General features: G+C 44.8%; 1 protein-coding gene across 1 annotated transcript in view; it reads right to left on the bottom strand.

Moving 5' to 3' along the window:
• Positions 1-98: 98 nt before the first annotated feature.
• KIF4A (kinesin family member 4A) overlaps positions 99-19,809 on the bottom strand; it is a 29,148-nt gene continuing 9,437 nt past the window's right edge. Inside the window, exons 9-22 of the mRNA XM_026653097.2 lie at positions 17,497-17,616; positions 15,935-16,110; positions 14,795-14,856; positions 9,559-9,691; positions 8,851-8,909; positions 8,542-8,647; positions 7,716-7,793; positions 7,187-7,372; positions 6,370-6,473; positions 4,239-4,383; positions 3,665-3,775; positions 2,537-2,620; positions 1,355-1,468; positions 99-362 (exon numbers count right to left, since the gene is read on the bottom strand). Of these exons, the coding sequence (XP_026508882.1) occupies positions 99-362; positions 1,355-1,468; positions 2,537-2,620; positions 3,665-3,775; positions 4,239-4,383; positions 6,370-6,473; positions 7,187-7,372; positions 7,716-7,793; positions 8,542-8,647; positions 8,851-8,909; positions 9,559-9,691; positions 14,795-14,856; positions 15,935-16,110; positions 17,497-17,616 (1,742 nt within the window). The remainder of the gene's footprint in view (positions 363-1,354; positions 1,469-2,536; positions 2,621-3,664; positions 3,776-4,238; positions 4,384-6,369; positions 6,474-7,186; positions 7,373-7,715; positions 7,794-8,541; positions 8,648-8,850; positions 8,910-9,558; positions 9,692-14,794; positions 14,857-15,934; positions 16,111-17,496; positions 17,617-19,809) is intronic.

The raw sequence follows: 19,809 nt of genomic DNA, 5'->3' as shown, positions 1-19,809 counted from the left end.
AGAACCATGAAGAACCAGATCCCCGCTACCTCTTGTGCTCCAATCACCTCTTCATTGCTATTCCTTTCATCAGCCAGGGGGGCTGTGGAAACATTAATCTACTCGTCATAGGACTTCACAGACCCAAATAGGAGAGAACCAGTGTAGCAATAAGGGGACAGAGAGTGAGTGTAGCTCTCAGCTATGACTCCCTGTGTGTCACTCACCCGAAGTTTTAGAGGTGGAGTCTCCCCAGCTTCCCCCTTTTCTCTAAGCTGCAGGAGTTCCTGGGCCAAGATCTTTCTATCCTCCAGAAGGTCAGAGAGGTGGCGCCGGGCCTCTTCAGTACTAACCAGAACCTCCACTTCATTTGCAAGCCAGCTCTGGAGAAAGACAGGACAGAGATAATAAACCAGGAGTGGGCAAACTATGGCCCGCATCTGGCCCATCAGCTGTTTTAATCTGGCCCTTGAGGTCCCACTGGGGAGCGGGGTCAGGGGCCACTCCGTGCAGCTCCCGGAAGCAACGGTATGTGCCCCCTCTATCTCCTATGCATAGAGGCAGTCAGGGGGCTCCGCTCCACATGCTGCCCCCGCCCCAAGCGCCGCCACTGCAGCTCCCATTGGCCGGGAACCACGGCCATTGGGAGCGGCAGGGGTGGCACCTGTAGACAGGGCAGTGTGCAGCAGAGCTGCCTGGTCACACCTCCGTGTAGGAGCTGGAGGGGGGACATGCTGCTGCTTCCGAGAGCTGCTTGAGGTAAGCACCACCACCCCACGCCCCAACCCCCTGCCCCAGCCCTGATCCCCCTCTCTCCGAACCCCTTGGTCCCAGCCTGGAGCACCTGCCTACACCCCAAGCCCCTCATAGCTAGCCCCACCCCAGAGCCTGCACCCCCAGCCAGAGCCCTCACCCCACCTTGCACCCCCTCCGCCGCAGCCTAGAGCCCCCTCCCACACCCGTAACTCCTTATTTATGGTCCCACCCTGGAGCCCATACTCCCAGCCAGAGCCCTCACCCCCTCCCGCACCTCAACCCCAATTTCGTTAGCATTCATGGCCCACAATACACTTTCTATATCCAGATGTGGCCCTCGGGCCAAAAAGTTTGCCCACCCCTGTAATAAACTCTACTGGACATCGCAACAGTGGGACTTCGGTCACCCACTGCCTCCTCTGAACTCTCCTCCATATCTAGGGGCAAATAAACTATGTTGCCCTTATTTACTCCTATACAGGACAGGAAATTCCATGGCCCTTCTCTGTTTTCCACCCATCTAACCCAGCCTCCATCAGTGAGCTAGTCAGGCAACCTTTGTGCTAGCTCATTATTCAAAGGGGTGCATCAGGCAGTGCACCACTATACTGATACCCACTTTTACTCGAGCAGCAGCGCCTTCCATTCCTCGGTTTTGGCTCTCTTTCCGTTTATCCACTACTTCACGCTGTTTCTGTAGAGCATCTTTCAGGCGCTTGTTAGCAGCTGCTGCCTGCAAAAACCCCACCACACATACAATCATTTCCCCTCCCTGAATCCCTAGCATAGTAGAAACTATTGGGCTGCTTAGCTTAATGTGATTCACAGCTCTCGGTGCAGGACTCCATGCTGCTGAAAGCCAGTCAGGAAGCATCTGCACGATGACATGCTAACCAAAAACACTGCTGCTTTTAGCTTTAGCTGTGGAGTAGTATATCTACATTTATAAGAATCCATTCTTCCTTCACTGAGCACTTGTAGAGCAGATACAGATGGGATGTCACTGCACACAGGGCAGTATTAAGCATGAAGGAAACAGCTGCCTGATCTGCTTTTGGAATTATTGATGTCAATAGCCTCTGGAGGAGCATACCCCTTAACTAGGGTCTTAGCCATATTACAAGCCTCTTGGTTCACCTCTAGAATGCACTTTTACTATTGAGTCTATATGCTGGGTACATTATTTCCTGTGATTCTGCAGCCAAGTTGTCTCCAGAATACACCCACTGCAGTTGTGTACCAGAACTGAAGCTCTCATTTTAAAAGCATTTTTGTGTCAAAGCATTTCTGCTTCTAGACCTTATGGTTGAAGAAAACCTTCAAGAAGTGGACCCAGAGTAAACTGATGCAGTGCTGTCTTCTCCTGCCTGCAAACAGCCTGAGACAAGCTCTGCACAGTGTTAACTGCACCCACTCATGCCAATGAGAAGTCTGAAGCCTAATGTCAACACTTTAAACATTAGTGATCTCATTGGTGATCATTTTAGCAGATCCAGCTAGTGTGCTTATCCATCATTGTTGGAACAGGTGGTAGAATCTAGGGCAGGCAGTGCAATCAAGAGTTACTGGGTTTGGGAAGGAGACAGTGAGAATTAAGAGGCAGAGTCCCAAAATTTTTCAAGGGGGAGAGAAAAAAGTCACAAAGCACCCCCTCTGAACTGACATCTTCAATTCATCTCCAAACCCCCAAACTGTTCCCCTGAATATCAAGAGTTCGATCTGTCCCCTGCCAAAACTCCAGTCATGTCTTCCAGACCTTGGGGGATTGATCAGGAGTCCTGAGCAGATGTTCGCTCCTTACCTCTTCTGTTTTGCGTCTGAGGATATTGGCCTGATTCTTGAAGTCTCGTTCTAGCTTAAGCAGCTCATACTGCCTCTTGCGATCCTGAAGAGAAAGAAACTAGGCAGGTCAAAAAGTTGCAAGTCATATAAAGACATATTTTACAGTGCACTTGTTTAGTCCAGGGGGAGCATGAAACAGACATCCTATGTGCTCTATGACCAACACTGATCACTGTAAGCTTAAGCTGACAAAATTCAAGTGGCCCTTGTTGCTCTAGAACAGGGGTCGGCAACCTTTCAGAAGTGATGTGCCGAGTCTTCATTTATTCACGCTAATTTAAGGTTTCTCGTGCCAGTAATACATTTTAATGTTTTCAGAAGGTCTCTTTCTATAAGTCTTTAATATATAACTAAACTATTGTTGTATGTAAAGTAAACAAGGTTTTTAAAACGTTTAAGAAGCTTCATTTAAAATTAAATTAAAATGCAGAGCCCCCCGGACCAGTGGCCAGGACCCGGGCAGTGTGAGTGCCACTGAAAATCAGCTCACATGCTGCCTTTGGCACCCGTGCCATAGGTTGCCTAACCCTGCTCTAGAATATGGTCTCCTACATCCTTTGGGGCTAGAACTGTTCTGCTCACAACACCTTGAGACAAGGACACATGAAGACTCAAGAGGCACAGAAGCCCCATTAGACCTGAATGCCACAACCTGATTTGATTACATTAACTACTGTAATAGTAACAGCTTTAACTATTTGCTCATGTGGTATATTCTCAATATGCCCTTGAAAGGGCAGATGCCAACTACTTCTATTTTGTGGTAAAGATACCCCTAGGTACTAACGCGGTGTTATTTTTTACTTCTGATTTAGATCTGAGTTGTGATCACTCTGCTGGCAGATCAAGGAACCTCAGACATAAGCAAATCGTCAATCTTCCCTTGACACATATAACTGGTGAAAGGTGGCAGCCTGCCACTCAGGTATATATGGAACAAGAGGCTTTTTGACCTATTGGTTTGTTATTTTCAAGGCACTGTAGAGATGTTATGTTTTCAGATGTTTATTTGCAAGTCGAGCCAACCCCTTAGGTAAGTTAACTCATGGCCAGCAGTGACTGTCCAGGTGATTAATGGCTCACTTACTCGTTCTTTCAGCTGGATCACTTCCTTGTCCTTCTGCTGCTTCCACTGTCTAAATTTCTCCGCATCCTCTTTCATTTGGCGCATCAGCTGTACCCGCTGATTTTTCATTTCCTGCAGGAGAAAGTTACTCCAATACTTACACTTCGCATAGTTTTTTCAAGTACTCTTGACAAGAGGACATATTACGAAAACTTTGCCTACCCGCAGCATCAGCCTTTTGAGGATGTCAGTGCTTGAGACTAATGATTTCATCCTGTTAACCCCCACTTAAAAGTGTAGGGAACCATCTCAATTTTACAGACATAGAAACTAAGTTACAACAAAGTCAAGTGACTTGCCCAAGGCTTGGACTGAATGAGTAGTATAGCCAGATTTGACTCCCAGCCTTATGCTTATACCATAAGAGCCTCCTATCCACTCCATCATTAGCAGCACTAGTCACAGAACTACAATTACATGAGTCTTGCAATACAAAGTGATGCCAGCCCAATAAAATGGAAGCTTTCACTGTCTTCTGGCTGGAAGTTGCTCCATTAGATGGAGCTCAGAGGCTGCATATGGCAGTGTTAGTTACCCGAATCTCCTGGTTCAGTTTGGAGACTGTGCGCTCTGTAGATTCTTTCAACTTCAAGAGTTTTGACTGTTCATTCAATTTCTTCTTTAGCTCATTCATTTGCCCTTCCAACTCCTGGAGTCTTTTCCTGCGTCGTTCACTCAGCCTGCAAAGAATCACCCTATAAATATATGCCTAGTAGTGCTGTTCTCCAGGAACAGACTCCCCTTCTCCTTACTGTGAAAACAGACCCAGAATTGCTGTCCCTCACTCACCCCATTGCCTGACCACTGTATAAAGGAGAGTTTAGAAACTCCAGTTGTGCTTCTCAGCAACTCATTCAATCCAAAGGGAAGGTTGGAAGGGAGATGCACACTAGAAATCTATTTCCCAGGGTGTAAGTAGAATGGTTGATCCTGGGCAAGCTAAGAACATCTCAGCTTTGAGATCAGTTCCCTTCAGGTGAATAAGAGCCGACTGCAGTGCAAACATAACTTAAAACTCCCCAAGAGAGACGGACAGCAGCTAGTCCCAGAGCCCGGGAGCCTAGGCTTCGAGACCCTCCTTCTTCACCAGTTTTCAAAGCCTGGGCTCCAGTCCAAGCCCAAATGTCTTCACTGCTAATTTTAGCTTCATAGTGCAAGCCCGATTCATTGGATCCAGGCTCTGAGTCTCTCTGCTGCAGGGGTGGATTTTTTTGTTTTTTTTTTGGCAGTGTAGACATACCAGTAGAGCCTGGAACTATAATGCAGTACAGTCCCAGTTAACTAGAATTTTCGGTTATCTGAATCCACAGTGCATCCCCCAGGTAGCCCACTAATAACTTCTCAATTAACCTCTTAATGCTAAGTAATATTCAGCAAGGAGTACAATTCATGCTATACCAGTGCAACAATAGATCCACTCACAATCTGGTTCCATGGCTGCAGCATTGTACCCAGTTCAAAAGTGAAGCCTGTAACTAGTTATAGCCATAGCAGCATCTCTAGTTAGCCCTCCTCTCCCATCATGGAGCCCTGCAGCCCAGGACACGACCCCTCCCAGTGATCATTAATGCAGGAATTTCACTGACACTGGAATCATCACTGAGGGGCTGTGTCCGGCCATAGCCCAGGGCAGGTAACTTGTGCAGGAGAGGCTGACACACAGAGCTCATTGGCTCATAGCCAAGAATGGCAACAGTAGCCAATTGGGTAAAGCAGCTCCCCAGAGTGACTTCAGCCTGCAACTCCCACTGTATCCAGACCTTTGCCTCCCAGCCCAAAGCTAGAACCCAGATCAAAATAGTACTTCTGTTTATCTAAATGCCTGGTTATCCAAAAGTTTCAGCTTGTTGTTCCAAGCCATTTGGAAAAACAGGAGTATACTCTAATTCTATTCTTATCACTAGCCTCTTTAATCAGCAGACGGCAAAGCGCTTTAAAGATAGATAAGTCTGACAAGTCCTTCCCAACAAATTAAATCAAGTATGCATTATTCTTGTTTTATTGATTGGAAACTGAGTCACTGAAAAGGGAGAGAACTACCTAAGATCAGAGTCTGTAGCAGGGCTAAGAATGATTCTTTGGCTCCCTGTTCTGGGCGTTCAGTCTCAAGGGCCTCCCCTTCCTCATCTCAACTCCTAACAGGATGCACTAAGTCAGAATAGATTCTGTACAAGAGAAACTGAAAATTTACTCATTCAGAGTTGAGGATATTTCCCCCTCATACTTTATGCCAGTCTCAGGTTTTTACCCTACATACAGTAGGCCCCTTCCTAGTGCCAAACATGAACCCTTCCACAGCCTCAAAACATACTCATTGTCTCAATGAAGTAGTTAAGGTTGGACAAGAGATTCCCCAGAGCCCTCATTATCTGGCAGGGGTATGAATGCAATTCCCTAGGTTGGTTCATTGTGCAGTGTGGTGATAAAAACTACACCCAGCACTTGAAGTGTGCTGAGCTAGCAGATTTATCACCTGGGACATTAGTCATGGAGCAGACAAGCCCATTCATTGCAACAGTTTGGAATTTAGGATTTGATGTTTTATTCCAGTATTCAGTACGTGCAGCAATTGCCAGCAGGGCTTTACTTGCCAGGCCAAGTGCCACTGATTAGAGAAATGAGCATCTACTGGAACCAATCTACTTGGCCTTTCTAGCCAGCCTTACTTTGCTTGGTTAACATCCTTCTTTGCAGTGTGAAGTGCAAGGATCAGCTCTTCCTTCTCTTTTTGCAGGCTGCTCACCTCTGACTCCAGGCCCTTGATATTAGTCTAGAAAGGAGACAGGAGCAGAGAGCTTCAGGTTACAAGTCTTGAAATCCCAACGGCTAGGGACAAGGCTAGATAAGGCCTTGGGGAGCCATGTTTCCTTTCAATAGGTTGGACAACTGCACTGTTGTCAGAGGGATCAGAAGACCACCCCATGCAGCAGCTGTAGGAGCCAGATCAATATACACCTGCAGTTAGCCTTTTAGTCTGGCAGTCATGTTTTGATCAATAAGTCAGGTGGGTTCAAAAATGATGGATTCCAGCACTTATAGGAGAGAGGAAGCCAGTTCAATGGCAGCAGTGGCTGAGTTCCATGGAGGCTAAGCAGTGCCACAGCAGAAGTGCAATTCTGAGGAGTGAGTTGGAAGACTAGGATTACATGGAACAGTCAGTGGCCAATGTCCCGATCAGAAGAAGCAAGGACTGTCTGCTTAGTAGAACCAGGTGCAGACATTTAGGCACCATAGTTCTGCCTCCTGTGGGCACCTACAGCTAGATGACTACCATTCCAGAGATGCCTCTGTCACAGAACTCGGCCCTCTCATACCACACCTCTAGGCAATATGGAGTTCTTACTAGGAGAGCCACCAAGGGAATGCTCATGTCCTGATGAATCCCTTCTCCCACTAGCGTTACAAAACCCACACATATGGGGTGAAGAAGAGGACAACACTGGACAGATATTTCCATGGGCCTTCCTGGAAAGGAGCGTTTACCTGGTATTGGGACTGAATGGGCTCCAGCTGGCTGTCATTCTGGGTCATTTTCTTGGCCAAGGCCTCTTTTAGAGCCAGGGCTTTATTTAATTCTATCAGTGCTTTGGACATCTCTGCCTGGCGGAGGGCATGCTGAGTGGTGAAAGCATCTGGGGATCTCTTGCTGTCCTGGCTGGTTTCTGCTTGCTGGAATATAGTCACAATTATTAGCCAAAAGAAGCCAATTCCAAGGGGATCTTCAGTGCTTGCACTGGCAGTTTGAACATAGCAGAACAGTTGAATACTACTGAAGTAAGCAGCAGTATTACTAGAAAATGTTTAAAAAATTTTTTTACATAACTTCATAATTTTAAGAAGGAGAAAATAAAAAAATAGGAAAGGGTACAGTAAAGGAGGAAGGATGGATGGTAAGAAGTAACTAAGTGCCAAATACATGGGATTAGGGAACGGGAAAGATACAATTACTGAGTGAATGAGAATATTTACATAGTCAAAATCTGCAGTATATCAGACCCCCCCCACTACTTACAGCGTCAGATTCTTGCTCAGAGTTTGCCATCTCAGCAACAGCTTCCATGGATGCTGCCACACAGGCAGCACTTTCATCCTGTGTAGGGCAAACAGAGCACTTTAATGTACAGCAGTGAGAAGAAGTGCAGTTAACAAGGGCTCCTTGCTGTCCATTTAGAGCAGCAAAGGCTTCTCTAGACTCTGTCCTCTGATCTGAAAAAACTCCCCTCTCTGGGAAGAGGAGGCCACTGGCATCCCATTTTAACAGCAGCAGTGAATGCCTCTTCTGAACTGAGTCTCAATTGACTAGGCAAAGTTACTCCCTATCAGACATTTCCTGAACTACACAGAATTGGCAGCCAGTTCCTTATGGGGTGGTTGGAGCTTTGAGGGACATCTAGGAAGGGGAATATAGACGAGTCATATATTAGACATGGAAATTTTCAAACAATTCCCTCCAATACGACCATTTAATAGAAATATAGACGCTAAAGCCCTGAACTTACAAGAGTTGTTTTTGCGCCCTGCGTTACCCAGTCTTTAGACTGTAAATCTGTGCAATAGTCTCACTTCACAGCATTTTTCTGAGGATACTCATTTAATCTGGAGGGAGCAGCTATCTGAGCATAAAATGGTCATTTTGTGGCTTTGAAGTTTCAACAGTAAGTCTATATTAAAGTAACTTGCCAAAAGCCATTTAACAGCCACACACCTGTGCAGAGGGCTTATTTAGCAGGGCTATAAAGAAACAACTACCTAGCAGACTGGCACCATACCACTGGGTTCCTCTCAGTAGGAAGCTCATTTGGCACAGGGATCTTCCCATTTTCTAGGTCAGTTCTTACCTGCAACTGGACTATCACTTGCTGCAGATTACGAACCACTTCTATGTTCTCTTTGAGCTCCTGATCCTCCAGAGTCTCTACCAGCTTCTGCAGATCAAGTTTGCACCTGAAAAATTCAGACATGCAACTGAGTCCACTGGTTTTGCTTGGCAATTGCATGTCTGACCCTCAGTAGATAGGGTATTGCTAACATACTGTTCACCCTCCCTGCATACAGATGGACTTTGGAATAACAAATGCAGAGCCAATAAATGAAATGAGCAGTGTTGCAGGGCACTTCTGCAGCACATGAAACTGGATGGGACTTACGCAGCATGCTGCCGGAGTTCCTCAAGTTTGGCATTCATCTTATCATTTTCTTGTTCTGTCTAAGAAAAGAAAAGTCAATTAGATACTGAATTATAGAAGGAGAAGCAAGAAACAGCTATCTTCTTTGTAGGAATAGCTGCTTCGTCATTCTGCTGTTAAGGTGACTTGCACGGTGATTCGATACGGGTTTATGCACGATCGGGGAAGGTTAGCTCCCTTTAAATGAAAGTAAGTTTGGACTTTTCTCCAAAGCCCACAAAAGAGCAGGTCTTAGAAGGTTTTGGGAGAAGTTCGCATACAAGACACATTTTGACTTATTTAACCCTGGAATCGCAAAGTTTGGCAGTACAACCGCTGCGGGCAAATGGCCTCCAAATGGTCAAGACATACAGAGCCACAGTGACTGATGGGAGCACTTGGGAGATGGAAAAGTTGGTATTCAGTGTTATATTCCTGTGAGTGATGCATTTTCAAAGTAGAGTATTCTAATTCTAGTACATATGAGTCAAAACCTGCAGGCTTCAGAACCAGATGCATTCTGTAGCCTAACATCATATTGCTACTGTTTTGTTCCCTTCAAATTCAGCTTTAGTCCTCCAGAGTCAGATGCTCCTGAATAGCATTAGAACACTGTTAGTGGTCAGCTTCCAACAGTTAGGAAACAGTAATGTGTAGCTAAAAGCTCTTCACATAGAATTTTAGCCTTACCAGGATGATTCTCTCCAACATCTGGGCTGTCTGACCAGCTGCCTCACTCAGACCTCGGCTCAACTTTTCATTTTCCTCTATCAGGGACTGGTTCTTCTCCATGAGGGACTGCAGATTCTCTGATGGCTTCATACTAATTAAGACAAGCATTTATTATTTTAATGCCAATGAGGTGTTTACTGTCACAGACTGACAATATCCTGAATGAAATTTATTGAATTAAGTTAAACCTTATTGAATTGGGGTTAATACCTGTGGGATACATTGTATAGGAAATGGAAGTGTTTATGTATTATTGTGAGATTTTATGGAACTTCTTTAGCAGGAAGACAAATATTACTGCAATCTTTGGAAGGTATGAGGAAGTTCAAAGGTCTTTTTGGAACAATATGTTTGAAATAGATTTCCTTAGGATGTACCTTGAGGTGGAGGGAATGCAAGTTCTACCCCTCTAGATCCAACCTTTGAAGACACGCTTTGGGGGGAGAGAGAGACACACAGACACCCATTGTATTCTAATTACCTGCTTCCGTAAACTCCAGCTCAAAAACTCCTGGATTATTATAAAGGGTGGCCTAAACATGTCATGAGGGTACTTGTTCTCAGTTAAAGCAGTTATGAACTGGCAACTATAAGGAAGCCCCCGGGGGGGAGGGGGGGGTGCGTTGAAAGACTCTTCTTGCCAAAATACACGTTAGGCCTAGTCTACACAACACAGTTTGGTTGACGCAAAGCAGTTTATGTCAACCTAGTTGTGCATGTGCCTACACTTAAAATCGGTCTCCCACCACTGTAAGAAACCCGATAGGCCAACATAGTCACACCAGCTCCCTGACAAGCATAGAGCGACAATCAATGTGCTTAGATCAACACAGTGCAAGTGTAGACACTGCATTATTTATGTCGACACTAAATGTCCTCTAGCAGCTGTCCCACAATGCTCCACGCTGACTTCTTTAGTCACCATCGTGAACTCCACTGCCCAGGAGTCAGAGATCCGAAAGTCCCCAATCCCCTTTAAAGCCCTGCAAATTTTTGAAATTCCTTTTCCTGACTGCCGGGCTTGGCGATCACACCTAGCAGCTCTCCATTGTTGAGAGCAACTCTCCAGCTGACCATGTCGGCTACCTGCTCCAGATGCACTCATGCCTGGAGTAGACAGGAGATATTGGATATCCTAGGCCTGCGGGAAGAAGAGGCTGTGCAGGCACAGTTTATGGACCAGTCGTAAAAATTTTGACATCTATGAGCAGATTACTCAGGGGATGCAGGAGAACAGATATGACAGGAACCAGCAGCAGTGATGTGTGAGAAGCCAAGAAGCAGTGGCAGGCATACCAGAAGGCCAGGGAGGCCAATGATCAATCTGGTGCCAAGCCACAGACCTGCTGCTTTTCTGAAAAGCTGCATGCCATATTGATGGAGACACCACCACCAATCCCCACAGCACCGGGGATACCTCTGAGGGGCCCAAGTCACAGGTCCCTGCCATGAACAGTGAGGATGTGATGGATGAAGAGGAGTATGGGGGACAGGCGACCAAGGAACCCAGCTGCGCAGCAAGCCAGGACCTGGGTTTTTTGTTTTGATTCCACCACAGTCCAACATAGGCAAGCCTGATACAGGGGAAGGAACCATTATTTTCCATTACAAGGCTGGCACCCTCAAAGTAGCAGGACACAGTCTTAATTTATTCATAGTAGAATAGGTAGTGGTACAACCAAAAAAAAGAGGTAGAGTTGCTATCTGCTTTTCATTCCCCTCCAGGATTTTGTGTGGGCATGCAGAGCAGTTTATGTATGTACATAGGGATGGTCCTTGAATCCTCCTGAGAGCTTATGATGGAACTTTCATGGGAGTACTCTGCCAAAGATTTCTAGGGAGAGCTGCCTTATTTCTTCCTCTGCAATAGGACACTTTCCCATGCCACTCAGCGATAACTTAGCAGACACTATTGCAGTACACCGGCTAGCAGCATGTGGGTCTGGGCAGCTTCAGGACATGAGTAGCAGCTGTGTTCTCTGCCTTTGTTACCCTCAGCAGTGAGATGCTAGCTAAAAAGTCACCATCTATGGAAAATGGTGCCAGTATTCAGTGCTATTGCCCTATGCTACTAGAATCATGCAACAGAGCAATTCCCTCCTCATTTCCACATCCTCCAGCAGGCCATACTGACCATGGCTGGTGATGTGACTGGCACCATTCACAAGCAATCCCAAGCAAAAGTGAGAATGTAGTGCTTATAACTTTAGGGGAGCGAGATCAACATTTTAAGTTTTGCTTTCTGTAGCGAACATGCTGATAATGGTACCTCTGTTTGTATCTTCAGCTGCTGCCATTGTGGCCTTCAAAGTCTCCTGCTCCACACCTGAGCCAGATAAGGAGGAAAAAGAACTGGACTCGGGCAGACATGTTCAATGAGATCCTGCAAACTAGTGCTGCATCAGACTGAGCACAGAGCCTGGAGGATGAACGTTGTGGACATTCTGGAGAAGGAAAGAGCGGAGAGGAGAAAGGCCCAGGAGTCCCAGCAGGAAAAGGAGAGGGAGATGCATCAGGACATACTAGGGCTTCTCAGGCAGCAGAACACAGGTGCTGCACACTGCTGAACATGCATGTTCAACAATCCTATGCTCCTCTCCCTCTGCAGCCCATTGAGAACTCAATATGCACCCCCTCAACATTCCACCTGGCATCAGGGGTTGCTGCACTACTCCTTCCGTTCCACCCCAGGGAACATTAATGACAATCACAGCTTCACATTCACCAACTGTGAGACTTTCACGGGTCGCTGTACATATGTAGCCAAAATGGACATGAATGGCCTTTCCCCTTCAGAAGTTCTGTTCTCTTAATTTATTAAGTTTTTAATGTATTTGTTTTTGTTACACAACTCATAGGATCATTCACAAACAAAATTAATAGGTGCATTGACAAGGTTATATTCCTACATGTACAGCAACCACCACATGATTCTTACCAGAGCACAAAAGAACAGGGACAGCCCACACCACCATACCCTACTCTGGCTCTCTGTTAAAAACAGTCTTCAAAACCTCTGAGTCATATAGCGTCGCACTGAGCTCTTCTAATAGCCCATATATCTGGTTGCTCAAATTCAGCAGACAGCTGCTCCACCTCTTCGCTCCACCATAGCAGAAACTTTTCCAACTTTGCTTCACATATTATGCAGGACACAGCAGGCAGCTCTAATTATTGGGATTTTTTCCTCACTGAGGTCCAATCTTATGAGTAAACAATGCCAATGACCCTTCAAACGACCAAAAGCCCATTCAATTGCTATTCTGCACCTGCTGGGCTGGTAGATTATTCATTCCTTGGTGCTGTCGAGATGGCCGGTGTATGACTTCATGAGCAAGGGGAGAACCTTGAATTGGTTCTCACTATGTTCCACAGCAATCTGTCCTCCAAGGAAATGTCACGTTCCCTCTCATTCAGTTTTTCTTGTGGCTCTGCAAATACTCCAGGATCACATACCCTGTTCTCGCAACACTTGTGACAATAGTGCTGAGCTGTGCAGGCTCCATGCTTCTGTCAGAGATGGCGGACAGCAAGGAGGGTCACAGGTTTTTGACAAAAGTCACAAAAAGTATGGGATGCAGACAGTTGCAAACTGGTACGTTGACGCCATGCTCCCAGTCACTCCTGTGTGACTTGTTTCGGACCCATCATGCATCTTCCCAAAAGACAGTGCGCTGAACGGTGGCAAGTTGTACAACAGGATACCTACCCATAGAGCACTGCACTCTGCATCAGTACACTTACCAGGTGTGCTTATGCACACCATTGACACAAGGAGCCAAGTATGCATGCACACAAGCAATGTAATAACTGCAGCAGCTGTGTGCCAACATGACTTGAGTCAACATAAGTTTGTAATGTAGGCATGACCTTAAGCTTACCAAACCCCCTACTAGCATATGTTGTAGGTTCTTTTGTTTTTAAATAGGTTCTCTCCCTAATGCTTTTTAATCTTAAGAATAAAGTAGGCTTGCTTAAAAAGAATCGTGTAGTCACATATCTGTGGCAATCATTCTGGTATCAGACTCTCAAGAGAAAGCAAGTAGGTCTGTTTAAGCAGACTGTCTTTGCTGGGAAATACACAATGAAGGCAGGAAACTGTACAACCTGGAAATACCCTGGTCAGAAGGGTGAGAGACACACATCTCTGCCTGAGAGAGGCAACAGCTGGGGAGCTGGAAGCCTGAGGGTAGGCATCCTTGCTGAGATGCAGGTGGAGTCACCCTGAACTGTGACAGAAAATTGAAGAGAGATAAAACTCCTGTACTGAGAAGCTTACAGTCTAGGAAGATGGAAAAGTAATCTTTGCTTGCTTTTAATTTACAGTTTGGGTGATGGATTGAGAAACTATATGGCAGAAGTGTCCTGTAGGAAGGAGGAAGTACAAGGGATTTTATCCAATATGTCTGAGAAATACATGGTCAGTAAAATGCTACCCTTCAATTTAAAAAGCAGGGTAAGATGCCTGCTCAGGGAAGTTTTAAGGCCAACTACAGCTCAACTGCAACTTTAGTAAAGTTTTGGAGTGAGATTTAAGTTCTCTGCACATTTCCCAACAGAACAATGACAAACAGGGGCTGGATCAGTTTAAGAGAAGGAAATAACTGGAAAAACCCAAATCCTGAATTTAAGACCTTCAAGCACTATAAAAGTTAAATAGTTACTGTATCACATAGACAAGTGGATACTATTTAGGTAGCATCACTGTGGCTGGTGTTAAATCAAGAAATGGCATTCACTTAGGAGTCGATGCACTCTCTAAAACAGACCCATACACGCATCATTTCCTCCCTGGATTTGCTAGTGTTTGGTTTTTAAGCTAGAGGGGAAATAAAGTCAGTTGCTCATAGTGTTTGTTAGCAGCCTCTTGAAAGGCAGATATTTACACTACTAAAATGTTACCATTATTGATCAAGTTCCTCCCCCTGCCTCCTCTACTACAGCTAGACTGTTGCATTCTTACAGAGGGTATTGCTGCACGTGGAAGTGAAACATTGGTGCAATGAGATTTAGTGAGCGTGACAAAGGAGTGAGAAAGAGGCCTTGACAGATACTTGAGTGGCAAATTAGTTCCTATCTTAGCACCAAGTGCAGTCTAGAGCCTCAGTGCACGAGATCTAGTCTCAGCCAGGGAGGTGGAGATGTGGGGAATCAAGGCCTCTAGTTACATTAAGCATTAGTCTATAGTTCTTACTTGATAGACACCGGGAGTGTCCCTCCATGGGCCTGCAACAACAAGACCTGCAGCTGTTGTACCTAGAAGGAAACAGAAAAAGTTACCTAACTTTGAATCAGCCCAGAGCACGCTGATCTCTAAGGGCTGGTCTATACTTAGCCGCTAGTTCGGCGGCTGGAAATCGAACTTCCTGGTTCGATTTATCGCATCTGGTCTGGATGCGATAAATCGAACCAGGAAGTGCTCGCCGTCGACTGCGGTACTCCAGCTCAACGAGAGGAGTACCGCGGAGTCGACGGGGGAGCCTGCCTGCCGCGTGTGGACCGCGTCTGAACCGCGGTAAGTTCGAAGTAAGGTATGTCGACTTCAGCTACGTTATTCACGTAGCTGAAGTTGCGTACCTTACTTCGACTTGGGGGGTTAGTGTAGACCAGGCCTAAGAAAGAGCTGGAGCTGCAGGAATTAACATTAATGACGAAGAGGGAGTTTTTCCCTCTTCATCAGTGCTGAACCAATGCCCCAATGTTATTTGATGGCACAATGTTGCCTTTCACATAAACTCTATCTTGTGTATCATGAGCACATCTTCATTGAGGAGCTCCTGGTACTTTTGTAGGGACAATAGGGGGACGCATTATCCTTATGTTTTAGGCAAACTAGAATTTGATTAACTAGATTTGCATACAATTGATTGCATATGAACCCTTCTACGTTTCCTATCCTAAACTTGGGCAGTATAGCTGTGTAGTGTTGGCTAGATGCCATACTTCACTCCAGAGATGGCTGCACTTTGGTGGGAGTGACATTTCTTATGGTGTGTCCAGTGCACAATTCATGTGAAATGTAAATTGTAGTTGACACCAACACTTGGCCATGACCGAAGCGTGACCTTGAAGGCCCAACCTAACAGTGGAGAAAAGAAATGTTCCAATTGCAGCATACTTATAGTGGAGAATCTCAAGTAGCATGTGGCATTAGAGAAGAGGCCACTCCATACAGACAAAGAAACATTTAAGGATTTTCTTTAAGGTGACCCATAGCTAAGTGAGTTCAGTGTATTTCTCTTTCGTGAATTTGGTGCAATGAGGATTTTCTCACTTTTGCTATGCACAACACATGTTTTCCAGCCTCCAGCTGAAGGAGGGAAGTGTCTAGTACCTGCTGCTTTAGATGATTTAGCTCAGCTGCCTGAGGATCAATGTTGACTATCGGTTTGTTTTTTATTTTTCTCGCCCTGTCAGCATAGCGCAAAGTGTTTAAGGTTTCTTCTAGGTTGGAATCTGCTGGGCTCACACACGCAATCATGAGAGTGTGGCTGTTACCACCCAAGGAATCTGAATAGAAACAGAATGGGACAGAGCATTATTGAGACAGTGAAAATGGCAAAGCGGGTTAGTGATGGAAACCCAGAGCTGTAAGAGTGCACCATGCCCATAAAACACAACAGCCAACACAGACAAGAGGTCTTGACCAACGTACTATTCATGTAATACCCAATAGCTGATTTCTCCCATTACAAGAAACACCGGTAAGAAAAGCAACTTTCCAGGTTACAACTAGTAAGAGCCCCACAGAAATATGTCACCTCCACCTCCTTCTTCCTCCCCCCACCCCCGCCCCCCAAGAAGTTAAACAACATTTTCCACATATGCTATTTTGCCTCCTGTTTCTATTCCAAATGCCGGTGTTTGACATCACACACCCCTGACGGGATTCTCATGTGAAGCAGCTACACAGTTCCCAATATCAATGTTTCAAGTACTCTTACTTCTGCTGGCATCAGCTCCCCTGAAAGATGAAATTTCATGGATACTCTGGACAGCCAAAACATCAGATCAGACTTCATTCTTCTTCACTTTAAGGAAACATTTGATGATCTGAACAAATATACTCCCCCTGGCAATGAGCTGCCCAGCATGGCTTATTACTTTTGCACTCAGAGTATGTATTATCCAGCTTTGTGCCATAAGTCTCCTGAGAAGGGCACAAGTGGCCCTGCTCAAGTTCAGCTCACTCAACTGGGTTTCTTACTAAGAAGATTATGGCACCTTACAGTCCATGTTTTGAAAGATATAAAATACCATGAAAAAATGGTTTTATGTAGCAAGTTACTGTACTGTGAAAAGGAAGACTGAAAAACGAATTTAGTAAATTAAGCTATTTCCTTTTTATTCCCAGACTAAAGTGTCATTAAGATGAAGACTAAAGATTCCAGATCAGGAATTTAGGGTAAATGACAACATTCTTGTAATGTGTTTATCACAAAAACAAGCACTATAAACTCAGAAAATTCAGAGTTAAGGTTAAATTTAAGAAAAAAAAAAAAAATTAAGGTGTAAATGTACTGTTAAGGGACACAGCATCTTAGCTCTGCCCTGTAGTGACATGGTTCAGTAACCATTCAGTTATGATTTGTTGATACTAGTGATTGTGCCTCCAGATTAATGCATTTTAAAAAGGCAGTTTAGAGTTTCTCATGGTTTTTTCCTTATGGTGTCACTGCAGGATAGAGTTAGAGTTGTTTGTGCCCCTACCCCAAAGCAATTGCAGTCGAAGATAAGACAACAAAAACACAGAGGGATTAAGGATCATAGGTTTGTGGAATAAAGCACAAATAATACATTCATATCTGGTCAGTAGGAACGTAACACTTGGCCTGAGGGTTACACAGCCCTTGTTACATATTTATTTTTAACTATAGAACAGAACTATACTCTTACCTTGCAGCAGCCGTGTTAACTTGGAGTCTCTGTAAGGGACAAAACCACCCTTCTTATTTTCATCGCCAAGAGCACTGATTACATTCCCCAGGCATAGGAGGCCTCTGTTAATGTTGATTCCTGCACACAAACAATATCCAAAGTGAGTAGGAGCTAAACCAAATAGAGAGATTTGCTTTATTACTGTTTATGTCCTATACTTGCCAACAAAGGCCACAAAATGTAGAAAATGGAGAGGTTTAGTCCTCATAGAAAAGCTCCAGTTCCCAGAAGAAAGAACAGGAGTACTTGTGGCATCTTAGAGACTAACAAATTTATTAGAGCATAAGCTTTCGTGGGCTACAACCCACTTCTTCGGATGCACATAGAGTGAAACATATATTGAGGTTTTAGTTGGGGGCTGAAGGTGACAGCTAGTGGTGTTCTGTTATTTTCTTTGACAAGGTCACCTCCTACAAGACAGGCCCAACAAAGAAAATAACAGAACACCACTAGCTGTCACCTTCAGCCCCCAACTAAAACCTCTCCAGCGCATCATCAGAGATCTACAACCTATCCTGAAAGATGATCCTTTACTCTCGCAGATCTTGGGAGACAGACCTGTCCTCGCTTACAGACAACCCCCCAACCTAAAGCAAATACTCACCAGCAACCACACATCACTGAACAAAAACACTGACCCAGGAACCTATCCTTGTAACAAAGCCCGATGCCAACTCTGTCCACATATCTATTCAAGTGACATCATCACAGGGCCTAATCACATCAGCCATACCATCAGGGGGTCGTTCACCTGCACATCTACCAATGTGATATATGCCATCATGTGCCAGCAATGCCCCTCTGCCATGTACATTGGCCAAACCGGACAGTCTCTACACAAAAGAATTAATGTACACAAATCTGACATCAGGAATCATAATACTCAAAAACCAGTGGGAGAACACTGTAACCTGTCTGGCCATTCTATGACAGACCTGCTGGTGGCTATCTTAAAACAGAAAAACTTCAAAAACAGACTCCAACGAGAGACTGCTGAGTTGGAATTGATATGCAAACTAGACACAATCAACTCAGGATTAAATAAAGATTGGGAATGGCTGAGCCATTACAAACATTGAATCTATCTCCCCTTGTAAGTATTTTCACACTTGCTTCTTATCAAACTGTCTGTACTGAGCTATCTTGATTATCACTTCAAAAGTTTTTTTTCCCCCTCTTACTTAATTGGCCTCTCAGAGTTGGTAAGACAACTCCCACCTGTTCATGCTCTCTGTATGTGCGTATATATATATCCTCAATATATGTTTCACTCTATATGCATCCGAAGAAGTGGGTTGTAGCCCACGAAAGCTTATGCTCTAATAAATTTGTTAGTCTCTAAGGTGCCACAAGTACTCCTGTTCTTTTTGCGGATACAGACTAACACGGCTGCTACTCTGAAGGTTCCCAGAAGGAAATCCAGCCCTATGCCTTCTTCCCACGGGTTTGCATAAGAGGTTTAATGAAGAAGGATATGATCATGGCTACAGAACAGATGTGCTATGTGGAGTCATATGAAGCACAGCAGGTTAATAACCTTCGGTGTTGTCCTAGTCAGAATGGCTGGGGAACTCTTCTTTAAAGACCTGCTCTTTGCTCCAACTGAATATGCCCAAATAGGGAAACAACGGGGTTAAAGAACATTAAGATAAATTAGATGTATTCAAGTCAGCAAGGCCTAATGAAATTCATCCTAGGGTACTTAAGGAACTAGCTGACAATCTCTAAACCATTAGCAATTATCTTTGGGAATTCTTGGAGGATTGGTGAGGTCCCAGAGGACTGAAGAAGGGCAAACACAGTACGTATCTTTAAAGTGGGGAACAAAGATGACCTAGGGAATTATAGACCAGTCAGCCTAAATTGGATACCTGGGAAGATACTGGAACATATTATTAAACAATAAATTTGGAAGTATCTACATGGTAACAGGGTTACAAGGAATAGCCAGCATGGATTTATCAAGAACAAATCAGGCCAAATCAACCTAATTTCCTTCTTTGACAGAGTAAATGGCCTAGGGGATTGTGGGGAATGGAAGCAGTAGATGTTATGTTTATTTTAATAAGGCTTTTTGACAGTCCCACAAGACACTCTCATAAGCAAACTGGGGAAATGTGGTCTAGATGAAATTACTATAAGATGGGTGCACAGCTGGTTGGAAGACCATACTCAAAGAGTAGTTATCAATGATTTGCTATCACAGTGGGAGGGTATATCTAGTGAGGTTCTGCAGGGGTCAGTCCTGGATCTGGTACTGTTCAGTATTCT

The sequence above is a fragment of the Terrapene carolina genome, unplaced genomic scaffold (assembly GCF_002925995.2).
Source record: "Terrapene carolina triunguis isolate 2854851 unplaced genomic scaffold, T_m_triunguis-2.0 Scaffold131, whole genome shotgun sequence".
Classification (NCBI taxonomy): domain Eukaryota; kingdom Metazoa; phylum Chordata; order Testudines; family Emydidae; genus Terrapene; species Terrapene triunguis.
Note: the sequence above shows the minus strand (reverse complement) of the source record. Positions and strands in the feature narration are given on the sequence as shown.